Here is a 26,108-nt window from a genome sequence, read left to right on the forward strand (position 1 = left end):
CGCGATTTGTGAGGGAAAAGCCTAATGTGGGTATCGTATAAAAGGAGATTCACTCTTTGCCACATCTGTTAGCCATTGGTAAACAAGCTCTGGCACTGCGCGGAGGGGGGCGGGTAAGTGATTTCCTTTGAAGTGCAAACATTATCTTATACTGCCCATTAAAAACAGCTCTCCACAACTCTGCTGATAACACACTTACAATACCTCCCAAAAAGAATAAATCTTTGTCTTCACAAAGCATCAAGTGACTCCATCAATTAACGCCAAGATCAGCTTCGAAGTAGCCTTTACGTTTACAGATTAACCAATTGCACACATTTAAATGTCTTTCACGCAGCAGGTAGACTGTCAAGAAGGCTTGTTTCTGATTTAGATAGCTGTCCCATCTCTCTCAGCTTAACAGCATAGGAGTTTCCATCCCTTCCACCGATTCTGAGGCATTTCAACTGCTGGAATCAATAACAAAATGTAGGGGGAATGGTTTTAACTAAATACCTTTTTTTTAAGGTATGGGCACGTCGTGCCCCCTTCAACCTGTGGGTGGAATCAAAACCAGAATGGGATGGCTGGTGAGGGTTGTGCCCATTGTATGAAGGAGGGAGATGCTGGAGCTTGGTATCTAGTCACAGGTTTTTAAGTGACAGCACGCCTTTGAGAAACCTTTTCTAGTCCGGACAGCAGTACAGACCTTCCCAACCAGACAGGATGTAGCGAGCGTTACAATAACAGTGTAGGGAGTACGAGTACTGCATGTTATTTCTTGGTTTAAGATTTTGAAAGTGTATTTAAAAATAAAATATACTTACACTGAAAGGAAAATTACATCCATCAGAACATTCAGATGCTGTATTTTATGGTAGCTTAGAGTACCATTATTTAAGTCCACGCTCAATAGTTTGGCTATGTATTAAAACTATTGTAACTTTAACAGTTCTGAACAGAAATGACTTTGAATAGAAAATGAAGACACAACCTATGGTTCAAATGTAAGTGCGCTGCAGTTTTATGCTTTGCCCCATTTCATGTAAGTAAACTGATGTGAAGAAAAAAAAAACATTCTACAAGTCAATTTGGAAAAAAAATGCACCATTTATTGCCACCGACATCACCAGATAAACTGCGCTGCTTCTATAACTTGGGCTGGTAAATTCTTCCAGGACGCCTACAGAGAACACTTCTTATATAAGGGAAACAAAACACGAAATTAGGGAAGATGGAAATTTCATTAAGAAAAAACACAAGGGATGTCAACCCACCCCCACAGATCGGCAACAAATTAACTTGGCAAAGGCATAGTATCCACAAGTGATATCAGCGATTCAATGAAAACATCTACCCCCGATACAGACAGTTGGTTTACTTCTGGAATAAAGTAAGAGGGAGAAGACTTTGTTAATTTTGGATGGCGAAGAACACTCTTGAAACCTTTATCCGGTGGAAGGCTCGATAACTCATTGTTAATCCCCCTAGCAACAAGGTTCATTGCATTCGTGGATACACCCTCTGCCCAAAAGAGCCTTGGGAGTATTTCTGACCAGACAATCAAACAATCAGGAAAGAGTGCACTTAGCCATGCGTGTAGGGAGGTCAGACCCTCTTTCACCCTCTGCCCCTCCAAATGGACAAGATCGTTGCCACCTAAATGCAGGATGAAGGCATCTGGTGGAACTTGTGCAAGCTGTTTTTGCTCCAAAACCTTCTCTCGCAATTGATCTAGTCTCAGGTCCTCGTAACCAAACCAGCAGAAGGAAATCTTTTCATTTGTTGTGAGTTGTTTTTTTTCCTTTTCCTGTTTGAAGCGAATGGATGCCTGGGTAACAATGGAATCCCCAAACACCCAAACCACGAACTGCTGCGAATTCTTCAAACCGGCACCTAAGAATACAGAAAACCATTGTTAAACAGGAACAGAAATCGAAAATGTAGGCGAAACGAACAGTGTACTATTAGTAGTTCCAAAAACTGGTGAAATCTTGTTGGTCTTTACTGTGCATGTAAAAGCAACTGGATTATGCCTTTACCTTCAAAAGCCCTATATGGGTCACAGCCTTCACATACTCCAATTTGAAAAAGGTGTTGCTGCTACTTTACTATCTGTTAAATACAGGTTGTTGTTGTAATGCATTTGTTTTAGTAGAACATGGTTTTGTCCTTCGATTCTACTATGATTTAAAGCTCAGTTATCAAATGATCCTCAATGAAGCAGGCACCAGGATCAGTATCTTCTAGATATAGATACTGAAATGCTACATGACACTCTATGGAGCACAACAGCCTTACCTAGGTCTTAATGTACAAATATCACCAACGCTTTTGTGTCTAAAAAGTGATTTTGTGGTTTGAAAGTGAGAAGTGTATACAATCACTAATCAAAATAAGGCAATCTTCAAAATAAAGCCCAACAAAACAAAAAGGACAAATATAACTCATGTTTTGTTGCTTATATTGTAGGAAACATGGATATGAAATCATTTGGCGAACACGACGGAAATATGGATAACATGCAATGTGAGGTCTTATCTGTCTGACTTACTTTCCCTCAGCAAATTAGATTACAGGCATAACTGCAGTTAAATAATGAAAGCCACAAAACACTCTGCAAAGCTTTAACACTGTCCTTTGTTAAATCAAAGGTCAACAAAACCGAAACTTTTTTAACTGCAATGAGCAGATACCAATGTCGATTTTTACAGCAGATTTTTTTTTTTTTTTTACAAAAGCCTAACTTATTTTCACTAAAACCATGTATTTTTATTTTCTTTTATATTGTGATATTATATTGTGATAGAGATGGCAATTTTATACATCAATTCTATACATCAGGGTCAGATGGTGTTTCACGCCCTTGTGATCGTAGATACTGCAGCAACGGTTCCCAAATGTCCTTGGGCCTGGTAGTTCTCCCGCATATAAGGACAATGTTTCATGACAGGTCACCATGTCCTTGATCCACTGTTTGGAGGAGGGGCACTAAAACCATATCTTAACTACATAACTTAATGTTTTTAAATGGATGAGTTAAAATACGAGTCGTGTATATATAGTGCAGCCATAAACTACAGTTCATGCAACAACTATAACACTTCCTGCAGTGTTACCATTCTGAACAACTGCTGCCTTATGTATTTGCTGTGTTGTCAGAGATCCAGAGTGGAATGCCACTCTCTCGACTGTTTCTGGAATAGAACCTCTGTCTACTTTGGGATTGGGGGACGGGTGCTAGGTCGCCTTCATGAAGAAGGACAGTATCTGCATTTAAGGCTTTCAGATGATGATGAATAAGAGTCAGCAGTGGCATTTGCAGATGTTTCTGTACCAATTCAATGGTTTGCCCATATTTTACAAAACTGAAACCCCATCTACCGATTATGTCTAACGATTTCCACTGAACATAGAAAGTAGAAATCCTGCCATCGAGAGGACTTGGCGGGTGAGAGGGGGAGCGGAGGTAATCATGCCATAGAGACTGCTCTCCTAGAATAGAATTGGAGCTATGCAGCCAGGGCCAACACAGAGCCACTGACAACGCGGTAAGTCCTGCTGTTTACTCTGTCCTGTGAATGCCTGTTTGGTGTAACCTAAGGGGTGGTCTATTGAAGGGAGACAGACAGTGCTTTTGCTGGAGTCGTATGTCTGAAAACCACCTTTGAATGAAGAGAATACTACGGCTCCATGAAAGGCTGCAGTTAATACTGTAGCATCCCTAGTAGTGCATATGCCATGTCTATGCTGGATTTGATGATCTGAAGGACTTCATCCACATGCCAGGTAGTCGCTATCAAAAGTCACATTACAATTCCGTGCCACACCTCAACTCTAAAAGAAGCACAGCACACCAACCCCTGACATTCCAGTACCTCGGCAACTGCCATTTGTCTGAAACCAGTACTGGCTCCATCTGCAGCCCCATCTATCATCGCTGTGGTACTCTCTCACCCTTTTGCAGAATGGAGGATGCTTCTTTTCATCCAGTCACGATATGGATCTCAGCATGCCCACATTTGGCAAACGTACCTGCCAACTACTGCCATGTAATTTGAAATCTAATTTATTTTCAATGAAAAACAGTCAATGTATGCCTATGGAGAAAATGTGGTTATCAGTTAACAGGTAAGTACTTTGTTGTGGGAGTTAGCATTCTGGGGTTAGAACCTGGGTTCCCCCAGGGCCAAGGATGCACTCTCAAAGCAGTGTCCCGACTAGGGCTGCAGAGTGTTGAGGTCCAATGTTATCCAATGGGGGACGGGGGCCTCCACCAGGATGTCGGAGCAAAGCTCCTGGTGTTAGACTCAGGGCAAAAGGGGATCCGAGTTAGCGCACAAGGTGCACCCGCAGCGGCGGATGGGTGCAGGGTGCTGTTTTGGCGTTGGGTTGCTTTAAATGGGAGTTGCCGGTTTTGGTTATTGGCTGCAGGAAGACTTCTGGGAGGAACCAATAACTGGAAGGTATGTGCACCTAGGGTTCTCTTCTCCAGGGCGCAGGGTGGCTGGATACAAGGGTGTCTTTCGAGGTCGGATATCACCACACTGGGCCACTCGCGGTTGAGGTGGGTGGGGGAATTCTTCATGCATAAGCTGCAGGCGACGTCGGTGAGTCCTGGAGGGGTCAACCCAAGTTGGACTTGGAACCTGGAGAGCTGGGGGCCCTCGCTTGGTCACCCGGATTTGGGCAGTAGGTGTTGGGTGCAGTGGAGGTTCCAAGCGTTGGATTTCTTTATCCTCAGCAGGCTCAGAGTCTGTCGATCACAGGAGAGCCAATATTTGTCGAAGCCAGTCAGTCCTCCCACGGGTTCTGGAGGCCGCTAGCTGCAGGACAAGGTGAGTTTTGGTGCAGGATCTCTGGATATTGCAGAAGGGGCAGTATGGCTGGGGCCATGTCAGTTCTTCTCTGCAGTCTCCTCCGCTGGGTGTCTTCATTCGTCCTCGTTCCTCGTAGGTTGAAGGAATCCCTTCTTGGTTCAGGGATGCCCCCTACATACTGTATTTAGAGGGTGTTTTAGGGGTGTCTCGAGGCCAGTAGCCAATGGGCTATTGACCTTAGGGTGACTACACCCTTTGTGTGCTCACCCCATGTGGGGGTGGGCACAATCCCTAATCCTGATTGGAGACCACCTTCAAGATGGCAGGCACTGAAGAGTGGGCTTCAACGTGCCTCCCTTACCTGAGGGGTGGGGTTGGCAGAGGTGGGCACACATTCTGGGCTGCTCTAATTTTTCCCGCCTGTCTTCCCGTCGAAAAGGAGGGGAGACAGGAAGGGGGGCCTCCTACTAATAGCAGAAGAGACTGGGGTCAAATTACAAAGGCTGCCAGGCCTTTGAAGCTCCCCTGCCACAGATGGCTCTTCCTGGCCTGGGGGGAAGTGTGAACACCTCCGCACAGGAAAGGGTTAGTTTCTGGGCTCAGGGAACGAAGGCTCCCACCCTAGGGGAACAACAAAGGAGTCCCTATTTTGAAGACATTGGAATTGTCATAACAATGACTAAGCAGAGTGGTGGCAGCTCTCTGTGTGGTTTACTGAGAGATTGTGCAGATTGCGAGGGGACCCTCCTCTGCATGTTATCGAGGCCGATCTGAAACGCTTAATTGCAGAACTCAGCGCGATTTTAACAAACGTATTTTACCAGATACAATTGATGTACGAATAGCATAATCTTGTTAATGTTTTTTAAAACAAATACCTCACCATTATTGTTCTGCCCTTTGCACCCTTAGCCCCGTTCCATCGCGGCTCTGTGCCGTTTGTGTGGAGGGCAGGGTCAGCTCCATTGTGCCTTAGCGCTGGCTCACCAATCCAAACGGAGGTAGGGTTACAGCTGGGGGCGGGGCACAGGATATTAAATGGCCACCCGGAAGCGCAGCGGTAGAGCGCAGCGGGAGCGCCGTCTCCGCGCCGAAGCCGCGCCTAAGGGGTGCCAGTCTGCGCCAGTCCGCGCTGGACCCGCGCCCAGCGCTCCTTCCCCTGGCCGTGTACCTCGCAAATCTAGTAAGTTCCAGAAATATACTTCTTCTGACCTGCTAGATATAAAAAACACTATGTTTTCGAAAGATTGCCCACATTTTAATTTAGCAGAGTGTTCCAACATGTCACATATAATCTGCCCAAACTGTAATTTTAACGTAACAGGTTCCCTCACCCAGAAACCACTGATATCAGGAGCTTCTAGTAACGAGACTACACGCATTAAATGCGCACTGGTGAATGCCAGATCTATGTGTAAACATAGAGAAGATGTGGCCGAATTAATTTCGGCACACAAATTAGATATTCTGTTTATAACAGAGACATGGGCCGATCTGGCTTCTGACCCTGACCTTGTAGCAGCCATCCCGGAGGGCTACTATATCACTAGACAAGATAGACCGACAGGAAAAAAAGGGGGCGGCCTTGCCATTATTTTACAGCTAGAACTAACACTGAAAACATGGACACTAGATAACATTCCGGCAGAAACATTAGCCTTTTCCATCACTCTATCTCCTATTCAAATGTTTAATGGAGTTCTGCTCTATCGTCCCCCAGCCACTAGAATGCCTTTTCTCCAATCTATCAGTATCTTATTAGAGCCAGTAGCAGAAGCCTCTGACTATACTATACTAGGAGATTTTAATTTTCATTTAGAAGAAACAGCAGATAAAGACACACTGAGCCTTACTGAGGATTTTAAGGCCGTTGGCCTAAACCAGCTAGTCACTACAGCCACGCACAAAGCAGGTCATGTTCTTGATGGCCTATTTACAAATAACCAGGCCATTACTTCCCCCACTGTTGTCCCTATTGTATGGTCAGACCATGCAGTAGTGGTCTTTCACGTCCGTGTTAAAAATCATAAAAATCAACACTCGGCCAAAAAACAACTTAGAACGTGCAGGGACTGGAAAAATATAGATACAAAGACACTATCTGAGAAATTGGAAAATAACAAGCCATCTAGAACGCCAGACCCTCAACTGGCAGCAAATAACTATAACCAATGGCTTACAGATACTTTTAATCAAGTAGCGCCTCTTAAGAAATTGCGCCCCAATCGCGCAACACCATCAGCCCCTTGGTTCTCCGAAACTTTAAGACTAGAAAGACAGAAATGCCGCAATCTAGAAAGGTGCTGGCGAATCAACTACGACAACAACGATAAAGAGAAATACAAACAAGCATTATCAATATACAGGAAGCTGTTAAGACTGGAAAAAAGTAAATATTTTACCGAACAGATAGAAAAAGCCCAGAATTCCAGTAAACAATTATATCAGGTAGTGGCAACACTAACAAATACACCAACAGCAAATACTACAGACGTTACTCAAGAGTTCTGTGATCAGATGGCTGACTTTTTCAGGACCAAGGTCACAGAAATCTATAATAAATTAAACAATAATATAACAGGGGAATCATCAGAGAGCCACAAGAACGCACAGCTCATATCCTCTTCTCTGAATGAATTTATCCCCCCATCACTTTCAGAAATAAAAGACCTTATTAAAACAACTATGTCAGGTTCTCCTTTGGATCCCTGCCCACCGGTCATCATTAAATCAACAACCGAGGTAGTAGCTCCAATTTTGGAGAATATCTGCAGTACCATTTGCGAATCAGGCATTTATCCTCAAAAATGGAAAACTGCTATAATAAAGCCACTGCTAAAGAAACCCACTCTTAACACCTTGGAATTAAAAAGTTATCGCCCTATAGCAGCCCTCCCTTTTCCATCCAAAATACTTGAAAAGGTTATAAATAAACAGCTGGCCAGTTACATTGATCACAACAATCTGCTGGATAACACCCAGTTCGGGTTTAGGAGAGGCCATGGAACGGAGACGGCGCTTATAAAGGCTTCCGAAGAGATCAGACAGATCATGGACCAGGGTGGCACGGCAATCCTGATCTTGCTGGATCTCTCGCCGGCTTTTGACACGGTCGATCACAACATCTTGATCGACCGTGTCACAGCTATGGGCATACAGGGCAAGGCTGTGGAGCTCCTGGTCTCTTTTCTATCCAACAGAGAACAGTCAGTAAAGATGGGGAATTTTTATTCACCCACATTTGAGCTGCCTTGTGGAGTCCCCCAGGGATCCTCGCTAAGTCCGACACTTTTTAACATTTATGTGTCGGACTTGGCGAGGGTCATTAAAATCCATGGAATGGGAGTGACTTCATACGCCGACGACACTCAGTTGGTGTTAGCAGTGCATAAAAACGGGAGTGAGGTAGCGGCCAACTTTCAGATAGGCATGAGAGCTATTAGTCACTGGATGGACAATAACTGTCTGAAATTGAACACCGATAAGACTGAGGTAATGGTGTTTGGGGACCTAAAACCAGCTTGGTCCCCGGTCTGGTGGCCACCAGAAATGGGTAATCCACCTACTCCAGTTTCGAAGGTGAGAAACTTAGGAGTGCTGTTTGACAGCAAACTGAGTTTCACCAATCATGCTAATGCAGTGGTCTCCTCCTCCTTTTACACGCTACGAAAAGTGAAAAAGTTATTACCTTTCCTCCCCCTGTCTGCCGGGAAAACACTTATGTCCTCCTTGGTGTTATCCAAGGTGGACTACTGCAATGGGCTTCTGCTGAATGCCCAGGAGCAGGTCTTTAAGAAATTGCAAATGGTGCAGAATGCTGCTGCACGAATCCTGACCAAAACTCCTAAGTTTGCGCCCATTTCCCACATTGTCTACCAACTTCATTGGCTTCCGGTGAGAAAAAGAACTAAGTTTAAGGCATTGTGTATTATCTACAAGGCGTTGAACAGCCAAGGACCTGACTTCTTTAGGGAATCACTGTTGGTTTATGTCCCTAAGAGAGCTTTAAGATCTGCCTCATCTGCTTCCCTTTGTATTCAACGAGTTAGAACAGTAACATGGGGAGACAGACGCTTCTTGGTAGCTGCCTCGAGGCTCTGGAATACCTTGCCCCATCAAATAAAATGCAGCCCGTCACTGATGATCTTTAGAAAGCAAGTGAAGACCTGGCTATTCAGTCAATAAATGCAAAGAAGTTTTCTCTTTATCTGCCTCTCTATCAGCCTAGCGCCGAGACACCATTAGTGGTATTTGTTTACGCTCTATAAGTTAAAAAAATAAATAAATAAATATCGCCTTTAGTAAACACTTAAACCCTTAGACATTTAATAGCACAATGTTTATGGACACCTTCAAATGAGTAGGATATACAAAACACAATATCCAATGATAATTGTTATATAAAAAATTGTACAATTTATTCAATATACAAACGATACATTCAATAATATTTACAGTGCCAATTTCAATACAGTGTTAAAAAAACATCACATGAAGAGCATGTTAAAAACAGGGTAAAAGGTTGTCGACGCAGCGTTTCGGTTTTCTTATTGCACCTTCATCAGGACAAAAAGCTCATTAAATTTATGGGAGAAAGGTATGATCCTCAGTATTCAATTAGAGGTGGTCTTCAAATCAATGTCATTCGTCATGAAATTTTTCACACTAGTTTCAATTTTAGTGCAAGATAAAATTCTTAGATATAATACACTTTTGTGTGAGAGTAGAGGGAGCCACCGTTTCTTTATATATCCTGGGTTAGGCCTTCCTTAAATCTGAGAAAACACAGCCAAAAATGACAAGATGCTGTTGATAATAGCGTTATGGATTGTTTCATCAGTATCATCCGTCTCTTTGAAATGCTGAGTATTTAATTCTCCGTATCCGGTCAATGTGTTACGGCCTTCCTGCTCCACTCTTAGCTCTTCAAACTCCTTTGTTGTTGCTCTTGATGCTTCTCCTTGTCCCGTATCGGATTTATAAGGAGACCTCCCTTATTCCTTTGAATTGTTCCCACCCTAGGGGTACAGAAACATGTCTTGTGGTGGCAGGCTGTTGTGTACCAGTCAGGGAACCCACCAGAGGCTGGTCGTTTTTCAGGGGGCATCTCAAAGATGCCCTCTGTGTGCAATTTTCATTAAATCAGACACTGGCATCAGTGGGGGTTCAATGTGCTGAGAAGTTTGATACCAAACTTCCCAGTTTTCAATGTAGGCATTATGGTGCTGTGGAGTTCATAATGACAAACTCCCAGTACCATATACTCTTAATGGCAGCTCTGCACTTACAATGTCTATGAATGGACTTAAGACACTGTAGTGGTACAGGGCTCATGAACCTGTACCCTCACCACTGGTATAGTACACCCAGCTAGAGGGGTAGCTGACCTATGCCAGGGCAGTGGGTTGTAGGCGTGGCACACAGGGATGTGTGAAACAATGTTGCGTGATATGCACTCCTTATTTTAACAACCTGTGTCACTTACAACAATTCAACCATTAAACTTGGTGCTGCCCCAAATCTTGACTAGCCCCAAGTCAAGTACGTATGTATAGGAAAATTCACAGAAACCTGTGTTTTGGGGAGCACTATTCACTAATTCACTAGTACGTGATTATTTTTTTCTTATTTTGCATACATTTATAATCCAAACTAAACATGTTAGATTTAAGCCTTATATTTCGCCACACAATCAAAACAAAAATATATCCGCAGTCTTATGAATCAGACTGCTAATGTAACCCAGCATATACAAATCACAAAGTGAAATAATAATAAACTCTCATCAAAGGTGGTGGTCTTGTTTCTTTTCTTCAAAGTAGTTTTTATTCTTCTTAATCATCAGAAGATGTGTTATTTTGAATTCTTCAAACAACTCTCCATCATTAAACAAATGTAGACATATCCCAATGCATTTCGGTATGCACCTTCGTCAGGGGAATGCACTATGAATAACAAAAAATCTGTCATATATCTACTAGAAACATCTAGTACAATTTACATTTACAACTAAACTGTTGCTGTTACTTATGTGATATACAGGAACCAGAAGATCTCCAAGGGTAAAAAACATGTCCGTTGTGTGATTAAACTTCATGCTCGCAAAAATTCACAAAAGGTCGCTTGTTACCTTATAAACCAAGTAATCACCCAAGTGTGAACTGCAACTAAAACTGACTACACGCTTATGAAAAAACGCACCAATTACTACCAAAAACAACCAAGTGATGAATCTGACCATAATACCAATAACTGAGTCTGTGCACTCTTACCTACAATAACCACAATAAAGCCGACAAATGTCAAAATTCGTTGTCTCTTAATTCTGAAAACAACATAGAAAAACACCTCTTAGCTCACCAAATTGGCGGTGAAACGTCTGCTGCCTAAACGTACTAGAAACCGCTACTTACTCAATCTTGTTCACACTGTCGAGCAACTGTAGCACTAAGGGAGTTTTTTCTTCCTTTGTAGTTCAGACACCGAGATATATTAGAGGAATACAGTTGCTCGACAGTGTGAACAAGATTGAGTAAGTAGCGGTTTCTAGTACGTTTAGGCAGCAGACGTTTCACCGCCAATTTGGTGAGCTAAGAGGTGTTTTTCTATGTTGTTTTCAGAATTAAGAGACAACGAATTTTGACATTTGTCGGCTTTATTGTGGTTATTGTAGGTAAGAGTGCACAGACTCAGTTATTGGTATTATGGTCAGATTCATCACTTGGTTGTTTTTGGTAGTAATTGGTGCGTTTTTTCATAAGCGTGTAGTCAGTTTTAGTTGCAGTTCATCCTTGGGTGATTACTTGCTTTATAAGGTAACAAGCGACCTTTTGTGAATTTTTGCGAGCATGAAGTTTAATCACACAACGGACATGTTTTTTACCCTTGGAGATCTTCTGGTTCCTGTATATCACATAAGTAACAGCAACAGTTTAGTTGTAAATGTAAATTGTACTAGATGTTTCTAGTAGATATATGACAGATTTTTTGTTATTCATAGTGCATTCCCCTGACTAAGGTGCATACCGAAATGCATTGGGATATGTCTACATTTGTTTAATGATGGAGAGTTGTTTGAAGAATTCAAAATAACACATCTTCTGATGATTAAGAAGAATAAAAACTACTTTGAAGAAAAGAAACAAGACCACCACCTTTGATGAGAGTTTATTATTATTTCACTTTGGGATTTGTATATGCTGGGTTACATTAGCAGTCTGATTCATAAGACTGCGGATATATTTTTGTTTTGATTGTGTGGCGAAATATAAGGCTTAAATCTAACATGTTTAGTTTGGATTATAAATGTATGCAAAATAAGAAAAAAATAATCACGTACTAGTGAATTAGTGAATAGTGCTCCCCAAAACACAGGTTTCTGTGAATTTTCCTATACACAGGGATGTGTGCCATGTCAACTCTTCACTTTGTGCTGTACCAAGACACACAGCCTGCAATGGCAATGTGTGTGTGTAAAGGTACAGGGACCTCTATGGCCACAGTGCCCTTGGTACTTCTGCTACCATTTACGATGGACTGACCTGTAGCCAAAGAGTGCGTTTTGTTTTTAATGCAGTTTAGGGAAAGAACATAGGCCCTGGGTACCTGTTTGGCAGGAAACCAAGGAACACTCAGTCAAAGCACATCAAGCAGTTTAGCAAAAAGCAGGGGCAACCGTGCAAAAAGAGGGCACTTTCTTCCAGTCTGTTCCTGGTTGTCTGGCTTTCTCCAGGACCCTTTGTAGTAGAGGGATTGGAGGAACAACTTATGCAAATGTCCCGGACCAGTCTAGCGGTAGGGCATTCCCTTTTGGTAGCTGGTATTGAAACCTGGAGGAGAACAATTAGCATTTCTTGTTCTCCACTGTTGAGAATAGGTCTATTATTGGTGTTCCCCAGAATTTGAATACCCTTTGCAGGCTCATTGTTTTATCTCCCATTCGTGTGAGTTGCTGATCTACTTCTGTGTTGTCCTTCCCCGGCAGGTGAATTGTCTGCAGATTGATTTTTCTTTGGTACGGCTCATTGCCATATTTCCTGAGCTAGCTTGCTTAGGGTAAAATAGTTAATTCCTCCCCATATACTGAGGTAGAACATTGTGGTAGTATTGTCCGTTTGGATCAATATCATCTTCCCTGCAATGTGTGCTTGGAATGCCTTGAGTCCTCATCTCTAGGAAGTTGGTATGTTTTATGGAGTCTGCATAGTTCCATTGACCCTGTGCTCACAGGTTTCCCCAGTGCGCTCCCCAACCCTTGTGGGACGCATCTGTTACCCTCTCTGTTACAACCACTAAATCCTATTAACTCTATGTGGTTTGTGACAAACTGCTGCACAGCCATTCCTGTAGAAGGCACATGTGTAGACGTGCATGGGACATGAGGGGGATGCATGATGCCATCATGACTATCAGTTTCATAGCTGCCCTCTCTGGCAGAGACTGTCCCTCCTGGTAGAGGTGAGTTTGTTACTTGATTGCTTGTATCCTCCTTTGGGTCGGGTATGCCTGTGTGTAAGGAAGTGGGTTTCTGTTGCAGTAACCCCCCCCCACTTTTAGCCTGATACCTGATGCACTTTTCCTTGGTGTGCCCTGGGTCCCAGCCAATCAGGTACCCGGGGTCTGTGTCCCTTCCCTAAAAACTGTACTACAGCCTAAACCCAATTGGAATCTCTGGCCACATGTCAGCCCCTGGTAAATGGTACCCTAGGTACCCAGGACATTGCGACCAGAGAAGACCCCAAAGGGCTGCAGCACTTATTGTGCCACCCTTAGGGGCCCTGTACCCTGACACACACACATACACTGCCTTTGCAGGCTGAGTGTCCTGGTGCAGAACTAAACAAGGAGTCGACATGGCACACATCCCTGTGTGCCATGCCCACGAACCCACTGCCCTGGTATACATCAGCTAACCCTCTAGCTGGGTGCCCTATGCCAGTGGTGTGGGCACAGGTGCATGAACCCTGTGCCCCTACAGTACCCAGGGCCATTCCTGGGCACTGTAAGTGCAGTGATGCCATTAAGAGTATATGGTGCTGGGAGGTTGTCTTTACGAATTCCACAGCACCATAATGGCTGCACTGAAGACTGACAAGTTTGATATCAAACTTCTTAGCACATTAAACCCACACGGATGGGTAAAATGCACTAAAGAGGGCATCTTGGAGATGCCCCCTGAAACCTAACCTAAAATTCACGTCATGTCTGAGAGGCTGCCTAGGTTGCCACACATCAGACATGTTGCTAGGCCCCTGGGTGGAGAGCCCACTGCTCTCCTGGATCTGCAACACTGAACATCCTGGGCGAGGTGCTAGGTCTCCTCCCCCAGGATGGGCAGGGGGAAGATGCAAAGGCATGCCGCCTTTGTGAGCTTCTCCAGGCCACTTGCTATACTCAGCAACTGGGCCCCACCGGTTCTGACCCCTTCTCTGGCGGGAAGACTGGCAGGAAACCCTGAGTGAGGAATGGGGGTGTGCCAGCCTGTGCCAACTCCACCCCTCAGGTCAGGTGGGAGAGGCGAGGTGAAGCACAACTCCGGGCTCCGGCCATCTTGAAGATGGGCAGCCCCTCAATCAGAGATAGGCTCCTGCCCTCCTCCCACAGGAGAGGAGCAGGATAGGGGGGTGTACTCACCCTAGGACAGGGACCTATTGGTCCCTGCCCTCCCTCTACCTGTACCACCCCTAAATTTAGTATTTAGGATAGGAATGGAATATGCTACTTACCAGTATGCATCTGTTCTTGGCATGTAGGGCTGCTGACATTCATATCTGTGCATAGATCGCCGCCTAGTGTTGGGTCCGGATGATTGCACATTGTTGTCCTGGAAGAGTCTTCGAAGTATCACGAGATAGGTGGCTCATCCCCTGGACTACAGTGCGCATGGGCATTCTCTCCAACCTCAGATTGTTTTTCGCCATTGTGGCAGAGATGGAGTATAGTATAGTAAGAGATGGCCATGCAAAGAGTGAATGCTGCAGCTGCGACAGGCACCGGGGAGGTGGGTGGGCGATATGATTGTCAGCAGCCCTACATGCCAAGAACAGATGCATACTGGTAAGTAGCATATTCCGTTTGAGGCATGTGTGCTGCTGAATTCATATCTGTGCATAGAATGTATAACAGTATCTCCCTTAGCGGTGGCTACCCGTGTCAGCTGCAGCAGTCTGGAAAAGAGTTTTGAGAACAGCCTGTCATACAGCAGCTTGCTGTTTTGAATGTACATCTACACAATAGTGTTTTGTAAATGTATGTGTGGTTGACCATGTGGCTGCTTTACAAATTTTGTGTAAAGGAATATTACCCAGGAAAGCCATGGACGCCCCTAGCTTGCGTGTGGAATGCGCCCTAGGGGGAACTGTTAGGGTGCGTTTGGCTTTTAAATAACATATTTGGATGCACTTAACGATCCATCTGGCTATACCTGATTTTGAAATAGGGTTGCCTTTGTGTTGCGGTGAGAAAGCAACAAACAACTGTTTTGTTTTTGAAATGCCTTAGTTCTGTCTATATAGTATAGCAGAGCTCTCTTAACATCTAAAGTATGCAAGGCCCTTTCAGCTACTGTTTGTCGATTTTGAAAGAACACTGGCAGTTCAATGGTTTAATTTATATGGAAATGGGATACCACCTTAGGCATGAATTTAGGGTTTGTTCTGAGAACTACTCTATTTGCATGTATTTGAATGTATGGCTCTTGAATTGTTAGGGCTTACAGCTCGCCAACTCTTCGAAGCGACGTAATGGCAATAAGGAAAGCCACCTTCCAAGTGAGAAATTGTATTTCGCATGAGTGTAGTGGTTCAAAAGGTGGTCCTATAAGTCTGGTTAAAACAATGTTGAGATTTCAGACTGGTGAAGGTGGGTGTCTTGGAGGAATTACGCGTTTGAGTCCTTCCATAAATGCCTTAATTACTGGCACCCTAAATAGTGAAAGGTGTTGCCTGTTTTGAAGATATGCTGCTAACGCAGCTAAATGTATCCTGATGGATGAATAGGCTAAATTGCAGCGTTGTATGTGCAAGAGATAGCAAATGATGTTTTGAGTAGAAGCATCAAGTGGGTTAATATCTTTGTTACGACAGTAAATGACGAAACGTTTCCACTTTGCTGCATAACATGCTCTGGTAGTGGGTTTTCTTGCCTCTTTGATAATATTAATGCAGTCTGGAGGCAAGTTCAGGTAGACAAATTCTAGGATTTCAGGAGCCATATCGCCAGGTTCAGCTGTTGCGGGTCTGGGTGTTGAATTTCTCCATGGCTCGGAGTTAGAAGATCGAGCGTGAGTCGCAGTCTTTGATGGGGCACCACCGACAGCTCTAGGAACGTTGTGTACCATGGTTGCCTCACCCATGTGGGACCAACTAGGATTAGTGTCAGCGAATGTTGGCGCAATTTGCGTGCCACCAGCGGTATTAATGGAGCTGGGGGAAAAGCCTACGCAAATTTGCCTGACCAGTTCATCCATATCGCATTTCCCTGTGATTGCGGATGTGGGAACCTGAATCAAACAATATGCTCTACCAATGAATGATATAACTCAACCATGGGATGCGGGAGCAATAATCTAACTTGAGACAATCTCTTATTATGGACTGTGTTAACTCAGTTGCCTTCTTGTGCCAAAGGGAGCGCCATAGAAGTATGGGATGTAAAGCAGCCAGATTTGATACATAATTAAGACCGGTTTCTTGGTGAATTAGATCAGTGGATGCTGAAGCCGGGGCACACAGCATCCGTTTAAGAAAACTATTCTCATCCTTTTGGAGTTGGACTCTAGAGGAGTGACCTCATAATCCAGCTCCATACAGGGCTGAAGAAACACATCTTGCATTGTATATGGTCACCATATCCTTTATTCTACGGTCCCCTATTGTCGCAGCAAAACGAAAAATGCCGTTAGTGTTCCTAGTCATTTTATATCTAATATTTTCTTGTTCACTAGTCCATTTGCCATTACTTTCAAAGGTAATACCTAGATAACAAAAAGTTTTAACAGCTTGTATCTTGGAGCCATCCAAAAAGAAAGATCTTGGTGACTTCATTTTCTTTCCGCATATTATGGTATATGTCTTTATTTGTTAAGTAAAAGTTTCCTACCATTAATAAAATCAATAAATTCATCAATGAGCCTTGAAGGCCTAAAGGGGTACGGGAAATTAAAACGGCATCATCGGCATATAACAATACCGACACAACAGTGTTATCTATTTTTGGTGCATCTTCCGGGATATTATTTAAAACCGTAGCTATTTGATTAATAAAAAGGGAGAATAAAAGAGGTGCCAGTACGCACCCTTGCCTAATGCCTCTTCGCACAGCAAAAAACGGGGTTCGCTCGCAAGTAGGCCCGTATCGTACACTGCAGGAAAGTTTCTCATATACCCTTGCTAAAAAGAACACGATCTCTTTTGGGGCCCCAGATTCGAGCAGTACTGTCCAGAGAAGGGAATGGTCCACTAGATCAAACGCACTGCTCAAATCGGTGAAGCATGAAAACAAGTTTCCCTCTTTTGCTACTGTGTATTTATTAATGAGTAGGTCCAAATTTATACATTGTTCGATGGTCCCTAGGCCCTTCCTAAAACCATACTGGACTGGAGTTAGAACCTTGGAGTCTGAGGCCCATGTTTCCAATCTTTTTAAAAGCACCCTACTCATCACTTTTATAGAGGAGTCCAGTAGTGATATTGGGCGATAATTGCATGCTTCGGAGAGCGAACCCTTTTTATGTAAGGGGACAATTAATGATTGGGCCCATGATATTGGAAAATCCCCCAAGGCAGCGGTGTTAAAAATCCTTGTAAGGATTGGGGCCCATAAATCCATTAAATCCTTATATAAATCAATCGGGAGACCATCCGGTCCCGGTGCTTTGCCCTCTTTACTATATACCAAACCTTCCTGCACCTCTTCAACACCAATTAAGAATGGTAGTGTAGGCCACGTAAAAACATAATTCAAAGGAAAAGTTAAAAACACCTTATACGGGTTAAAAATGCTAGAAAAGTGTTCAATCCATTCAGTACAATTTACATAGGACGTCAGTTCAGGAATATGATCATCTTTTAGAAAAGGACTGTTTACAGTTTCCCAAAAAAGTTTGCTGTTATTGGGTTCGGCAGCCATGCTTAATTTATCCCAGGCATCTAATTGCAACTCTTTTTTGTGCGCCAACAAAGCTTGTTTATAATTAATTCGCAGCTCATGGACAAGCATCTGGTTACGGGGCTTGGTCCCCAATGCCAATTTCAGTTTGTGTAATGCCTGGGTACATTTGGAATCAAACCACCTTGTTCCATCCTACTTCTGCCTTTTAGTATTTCTAGTTAGTACACTCTTTATTACATTGTTTATATCAGAGAATGTAGTTTGTAAAATATCAGGGATGACCTCTTCGCTAAGGCAGTAGTCAATACCTTCTCTACATTTGCTGACCACTTCCATTTGAATCTTGGGTGGGTCCACACCATCCCACTTAATTCTCATCCCGTTAGGCCTAACAGGGAGAATATCTAAGATTCTGTCAGTGGTATTAGACAATCTATTGCCCCAGTCTAGTAAACAACAGGCTCACCTGACGCTTTTGGCCATCGGGCACCGCCGTGAGGGGAACGGCAGAGCAAGCAGCAAGCAGCGAGAACCACGGGGAAGCGAGGGAGGCGTCCCGTGCAACCGGACCACACTCCCCAGCATTCCCTGAGGCAGACAGCGCGCCCGTGACGCGCAGCGAGCGCCGGAGGCGCTGAATAAAGGCTGACACCCCCACTCGCCCCGCGAGTCGCGCGCGGGAGCGACCGGGAGAAGCCCGGGACAAGGGCGGGCCCTCTGTGGCCCGAGGAGACCGGACCGGGCCGGAAACGTTGCTCGGATTGGGTAGGCCCCTTCTACTTTTGTTAGTTGACAATCAGTAGACTCGGAGACTTAATTTTAATATTGTGCCTACATTTTGTAGGGTTCTGCTCTTGCACAGTGTATCTATTTAAAGTGTGTATATATATCCCATGTCCACAATGTCGAAGGCTAAAGCAGGCAACATGCTTCAGGGTCAGAGTGCTATTAATAACTATATGGTAAAAAAAGTCGCCCAGATAAATAATGATCGTCGTGTATCATTAGGAAAAGGAGTTACCTCAGCAGGTATACAGGATGATTCTCTGATTATCGCTCAAGACCCAGATGCCACTTTCAGGGACAGTCTGTCCAACATGGAAATGCCCCCCCCGAGGGAAGCTGCTTCGCTACCAGCTAGCCCATCAACATGTACACGGACACTAACATCTAACTCTGTTAATGTTGTGGCACTGGTACATTCAGGTGAGAGGGAGAAATGTGACTTAATTAATGAATACAGTAAGGGAGTATCTCCCAAGAGGCAGCCATTAAGGCAGTGTAGAAAGACGGCAACACGCAAGGGGAGAAAACCAACTAGTAAACCAGCGGTAGCTAGTCACACTACAGATAAAATTTGGACAGCCGCTAACAATCCTTTTCTGTTTACGGGAACTGATTCAGGCTCCCAGAAGCAGATTGCCAGTGTAAATACTACTAATGATCAGTTTACTGCCTTATTCTCTAATATGGAGAGCAGCCTGGGGTTGAAGATAGAGGAGTTTCTTAAACCTCTACTGGAAAAAATTGATTTCCTTGTAAAAGAAGTAGATAGGCTTGGGGGGCTTGTCTCCGCGCAATCAAAGTCTGCTGGAGATTCTAGCACTATACTAAAAGAAATAAGGTCCACCCAAGCAGAACAGGGGAAAAATGTGTCAGCTGCTGTTAATCTCACAGGTGCTCAGAGTACTATAGGGAATAGACCTCAGCGGCCACCATCTGTCAATGTCCCTCAACCTAATACAGGAAACTCGCAGCCTCGAGTAGGCTTACACTCAAACAGAGGTAATAAGTTAGCGCCCAGTCCTGATAGAAGAAATCGCTATCTAAACCTTCCTCCGGAGTGTGCACCCTTTGTGGTGGTCTTAAGTAATGTCCCTGCAGTTGGCACGCACCCGGCATCTCCTCATGGCGAGTCACATGACTCATTAAAAAATAAGACAGTCTCATGGCTGAATAAGAATTGTGGCTTTCCTGTTGGGTACGCAGATCAGATAACGCTAGTTAGAAGGGTTAACTGGGTAGGGCCCTCTAACAAAGTGGGCAATGGGGATTGCATTGTGGCTAATTTTAGACACCCCCAACATGTGGCAACTATACTCCTGAGGGCTGCATCACTAGTATACAATGAGGGTAGTATTTGTGTTCGTCCCTTGGGCTACTTTTATGCTCACCTTTGCAAGGAACCCCCACATCGAAACAGGCCAACACCTCGGCCGGACTCCCAGACTTCGAACAATGGGAATAGTGGGGTGCAATTTACTTACAATGTAGCCAATATAGGTGGGCCAGGTTTTTCCACTAACTCAGGGAACAGATTTGATCTCGGTGGGCAACACCAGATGGCTTATAATGTCAACACACTTAACAGATACGAACTTTTGTCCGGTCTCGACATGTGTGACTGACATAAAATTCCTGTGGGTGAGGAGGGACTAATAGCAGCCGATTTAACATGTAATATTGACTCTACCAACCCACAGGAGACTAATAAATGTGTGAACATGGTGTCTTGGAACGTTGCGGGTTTGGCAACCAAAATGGCAGATGAAAGATGGGTCTCTTTTATCAAACAATTTAAGGTCATCTGCCTCCAAGAGACATGGGATGTGGGGTGCGAATTGTTTTTAGAAGGGTACAAAGCATTCTCTGTGCCAGCAACTCCTTCTAATAGAGGAAGACCAAAGGGAGGCTTGGTGATCTTTGTATCTGTGATGATAACCTCGTGTATCTACTCTATTAATGTACAACGATCTTGTGTCCAGGGCATTGTTTTGTCTGTAAAAAGCAATAAGGTTGGGTTGGTTAATTTCTATAATGCCACTAACACCACTCTAGCATGTAATGAACTCAATGTACTTGACGAATACATTAATGTCTCCATGAAGAAACACAGCCATAATATAATGGTCATGGGAGATTTTAATTTGCACCTCTGTGGTGATCCCCTTAGGAAGTGCCTACGTGATTTAAATTGCGACAGAGCTGAAGGGTTACACTTTACACATACAGCAGAGGGTGAATTTTGTAATACCATGTTGAATGATTTAGTTCTAACAATGGGCATGGAAATTAGAGATCCCAGCAAAAGTTTTGACACTCCAACCTTTAAGGGGCATGGCAGTGGCACGATTATTGACCACATGTTATTTTCTGAAGCTTTGTTGCCTTTTTTAGAATCCTTTGATATTATCACAAGTGAATTCAGCGATCACAATCCCCTTGTGGTCTGTCTTAGGGGTTTTGGTCTCTCAGATGTCATGCTCCCTCGTCCTGAAAGCAACTTGATAACGACTGATGGGAGGCGGCGTATAAAGTGGTCAACTATTACCCCAGACCTTCTATATAATAGCATTGAGGAATCTTGTGCAGATGAAATTGTTAAATGTACTGGGACAGACCCGGTGGGGGTGCTCAATGCCTTTCAATCTCTGGCGGGGAAAGTGTCAGGGCTACTAACAAAACCATCTAAGAGTAACTTAGAGAAATGTGGGCCAAGGTGGTTTAATCGAGAGTGTTCAAAAGCAGCCCGTAATTTGAAAGCAGCATTGGCAGAGGTTCCGCGGATACATGAAAATATCCGACACTGCCGCAAAGCATATAAGTCCACCATTAAAACACACAAGGAGACTTTGCGTGTGGAGGCCTGGAATGAACTGTTGGACCCAGAGACCCTAAACAATAGCATGAAATTTTGGCAGTTAGTAAAAAAACCATTCTTGTCAGAACAACCTGGGGACGGGTTGGAGTGCTGTATATTGAAAGAGGACTGGTTCCGGCACTTTGAATCACTGTATTTTTCGGCCGACCCTGTTATTAATGCTAGCTTTCCCAGTGACCCTAATGGAGTACTCAGTTTTGAGTGTAGCGAAGTACTGGAAGCTATAGAAGGTTTAACATCAAACAAAGCGCCCGGCCCAGATGGCATCCCACCTGACTTATTTAAGTCCAGACCACATTTTTGGGCTCCTATCTTACTGGCGGTTTTCAATGCTGCCATTGTGGTAGGATGTCCAGTGTCCTGGGGGGTGTCAACCATTGTCCCGGTATTCAAAAAGGGAGATAGGGGTAGCCCATTGTGCTACCGGCCAATCTCCCTAATTGATTCCAAGGTTAAAGTTATCGGGAGAGTTCTGTTGAAGAGAATCACTAGCTGGGCAACTGCAAATAATGTTATGTCCATATCTCAATATGGATTTTGTGAGGGCAGATCCACGATAACCCAGTGTCTTAATTTATTTCTTATTCTCAGTAAATATACGGTAGCCCAGAAGGGCACGATCCACCTCGCCTTCATGGATCTGTCATCAGCCTTCGACTGTGTCAACAGGGGGAGGCTGTGGCAGTTCATGAGGGCGAGGGGAGTCGACACTGGGATTGTTGATTTCCTGGAGGATATGCACCAACAAACCAGTGCTAATGTTAGATATTCATCTAATGGGGCCACCACTGATAAGTTTATGATAAAAAAAGGAGTACGTCAGGGATGTATTCTTGCCCCTTTTCTTTTTAATTTTTATATTAATGATCTGGATGCAGCACTACAATCTATACAGGCTGACTGCCCCAGAATAGGTAGAAGGGGCATCCCCGTGCTGTTATACGCGGATGACGCGGTTTTAATTTCACGTACGGAGAAGGGGCTTCAGGCACTTTTAACTGCTTTTAATGTCTTTATGTCTGACAGGGATCTTATGGTTAACAACTCCAAGTCTTACGTAATGCAGGTTGGCCAACGCCCAAGAAAGACTTATGTATTTAAGCTTGATGATAGTCCTATCCCGGTAACAGAGACTTTTTCTTATCTGGGTGTGCTATTTGATTCGAAGTTATGTTGGGCCCCTCATCTGGTGAAGAAGAAGAATGACATGCTGAGGGTTAATGGAAGCATACTTAATCTAGCGAAAAAGATAGGAAAGAAACCAATAGCCGCAATGATTAAGTTATATAATGCCAAGTCTGTAGCCACGGCGGCTTACGGCAGTGAACTGTGGGGCTATGTGCCCAATACTCAACTACAGGTCACTGAAAACACTTTCTTTAAACGATTATTATGTGTCCCTGCTAGTACCCCGAACCTTGTCGTGCATGAGGAGCTAGGGACACCGTTTTTATGTGACAACCTAGCACTGAAGCCATTGATCTGCTGGGTTTCATTGTGGCTTAACAAAGAGATACCACTCACCCATCAGATTGTAAGGGATGTAATTTCCCAGGATAACTGTATGCGCATCCCCTGGCTAAAATATTTGAAATCTTGCTTTGAAATGCTGGGGTGCGCTAATTTGTTTTCACATCCGAGTGGCATCGTGAAGGAGGACTTAACAGCGGTTAAAGGAGCCTTTCTTAAGCACAAATTAGCGGATAGAGAAAGTACGGAAATGCTGAAACCGAGTGTCAGAAAGTTTATTATGCTAAAGTCGTGTGGTGGAATGGAGCCATACCTGGCATGCGCCTTTAGTTCATATGAAAAATTTTTGCTGACTAGATTCAGATTTAATATATTTCAGCAGCTTTTAATAAGACCCAAATCAGACATTTTTAGCAAACATGTAGCTCCCTGTGGCTGCGACGGGAGGTCTCCTCAGGACATGCTACATTTTATATTTTTATGTAGGTTTTATGATTATCCGAGACGCCACTTTCTTGTTGATTTGCTGAGAACACTGGAATTTAAACAAATTAGACCTGCCCTTATTTATTTGCAGCTTTTGCACCAGGACTGTGTACTCCACATCTTGTCATTTCTAAAAACTGCACTAAGAATAAGAACCTGCCTTGACCTAGGTTCTTAACTACCATGATGAATTTTTGATATCTGTGTATATTGTTTTTATAATGTTTGATGTGTAATATGAAAAAAGTTTTTAATGGATGTACTTTTTATGGTTTGAAATATTAACCGAAATAAAGTCTCTTTTGATTTGATTTGATATATACCAAACCTTCCTGCACCTCTTCAACACCAATTAAGAATGGTAGTGTAGGCCACGTAAAAACATAATTCAAAGGAAAAGTTAAAAACACCTTATACGGGTTAAAAATGCTAGAAAAGTGTTCAATCCATTCAGTACAATTTACATAGGACGTCAGTTCAGGAATATGATCATCTTTTAGAAAAGGACTGTTTACAGTTTCCCAAAAAAGTTTGCTGTTATTGGGTTCGGCAGCCATGCTTAATTTATCCCAGGCATCTAATTGCAACTCTTTTTTGTGCGCCAACAAAGCTTGTTTATAATTAATTCGCAGCTCATGGACAAGCATCTGGTTACGGGGCTTGGTCCCCAATGCCAATTTCAGTTTGTGTAATGCCTGGGTACATTTGGAATCAAACCACCTTGTTCCATCCTACTTCTGCCTTTTAGTATTTCTAGTTAGTACACTCTTTATTACATTGTTTATATCAGAGAATGTAGTTTGTAAAATATCAGGGATGACCTCTTCGCTAAGGCAGTAGTCAATACCTTCTCTACATTTGCTGACCACTTCCATTTGAATCTTGGGTGGGTCCACACCATCCCACTTAATTCTCATCCCGTTAGGCCTAACAGGGAGAATATCTAAGATTCTGTCAGTGGTATTAGACAATCTATTGCCCCAGTCTAGTAATACTATAGAGATGCTATTGTGGTCACTAACCGCCTGTTCTGATATCCAAAGGTCAGTATTAAGGCTATTCTTCGAGATTAGGGTGTGGTCTATATTGCTGTTCCCGTTCCCCCCAGTAAATGTTGGACATTTTACATGGCCCTTTTTCACGGAACAGTCTAACAACTCAAGATCAAACTTTGCCATTAGTGTGTTAAGGGTCATACCATATCCACAATGTAGGAAATGTATTGTATCTTCATTAATTCCAACTGCATTTGTATGCGCCTTCATAAATCCACATGAGTTGGTATATATTGCTGGGCAAACTCGAAGGTTAAAATCGCCAGCCCACAAAATGACTGCAAGTTTGCTAGAAAAGTTCAATACCCTATCTATCTCTTTTTCTAATGGGTCGAGTGGAGCTCCCCTATCTTTATGAAAAGTATTGTTATAATGATTAATTAAAACTAAATCCTTACCCTTTGGGAACGATAGTCGCAAGACTAGACTATGATCGCCAATAGATGAATAAATTATAATTTTACACCCAATCAATTTATTGGATATAAGCATCAATAATCCACCCTCGGCTCTTCCTACTGGGGAGGGTGTAGTGTTTAAACAATAGGATGTGTATCCTTCCACTGCAACATGGTCTGTACACCAGGTTTGCTGAATACAGAATATGTCACTACCATAAGTGATGAAATCCTGCCAAAAGGGCGTGGCTATTTTTTTCCCAAGACCCGCAATATTCCAGGTTGTAAGTGTATACCCTTTCTGTGTTGTAATTACTACTCCTTGAATATCGTTAGAATGTATGGGCATGTCCACATTCACTAAAGACTCTGCAGATTTTATGATGGTTAGGTTGCCAGTCTCGTTATTTCTATTATTTTTACACACCATATTAGAGTCTGTGTATAAGGATTGGGTGTTACTTATTTCACTTCCCCTTCTTGGTGGTCTGTGGGTTGCCATCCACCCTGGCACGTTTCTGTGGGAAACCCCCGCTACATCTATATGTCAATCATTGTCCTCCATTTGGGTCAGACACTGAAATCTATTGTACAGTGGTATGGAGGATCTCATTGGGCGGGCTACCGATGGTGTAGGCAGCCAGTTGTTATTAGGATGGTAGGTCATATGGTCAGAGACTGGGTTATTTGCCAACAGGTGTCTATAAAAATACGCAAGTGGCAATAAAGTTGTATTAAAATCCCAGCATGAAGGTGGGGGAGCACTAAGTAAAGTTTTGTGTGCCGAGTTTGGTGACCTGAAATTAATTATTACACAGTCCCCATCAAATGTTTTAAATGTGGGGCCTATCCATCCCACTCTTTGTGTAAGTATAATCTGTTCTGCACCTAATATAGGATAACCACAGTTTTTTGTTAACCAAAAAAGGGTTTTGTTTTTAAGGGTTTCATGTGTTTCTAGTTGTCCTTCCCGTAATTTAGGGACATTACAAAGGACTATTACATATGCTCCGCATTCTGGTGGTAAATGTATTACTGGTGGTATAGTGTTGCCCTTAAGATCTCTGAAATACGAGGACCCTTTGTCTGTTCTGTTGTTAATTCCCCTGGTTTCCCTTTGATAAGTTTG

General features: G+C 43.4%; 1 protein-coding gene across 2 annotated transcripts in view; it reads right to left on the bottom strand.

Annotated features, from left to right (window-relative positions):
* Positions 1-1,069: 1,069 nt before the first annotated feature.
* Positions 1,070-26,108, bottom strand: part of LOC147725999 (uncharacterized) — a 200,940-nt gene continuing 175,901 nt past the window's right edge. For both annotated transcript variants that reach the window (XM_086960114.1, XM_086960115.1), the window contains exon 7: positions 1,070-1,875. In XM_086960114.1, the coding sequence (XP_086816240.1) occupies positions 1,277-1,875 (599 nt within the window). In that variant the 3' untranslated portion in view covers positions 1,070-1,276. The remainder of the gene's footprint in view (positions 1,876-26,108) is intronic.

The sequence above is a fragment of the Lissotriton vulgaris genome, chromosome 3_1 (genome assembly GCF_964263255.1).
Source record: "Lissotriton vulgaris chromosome 3_1, aLisVul1.2, whole genome shotgun sequence".
NCBI classification, from domain to species: domain Eukaryota; kingdom Metazoa; phylum Chordata; class Amphibia; order Caudata; family Salamandridae; genus Lissotriton; species Lissotriton vulgaris.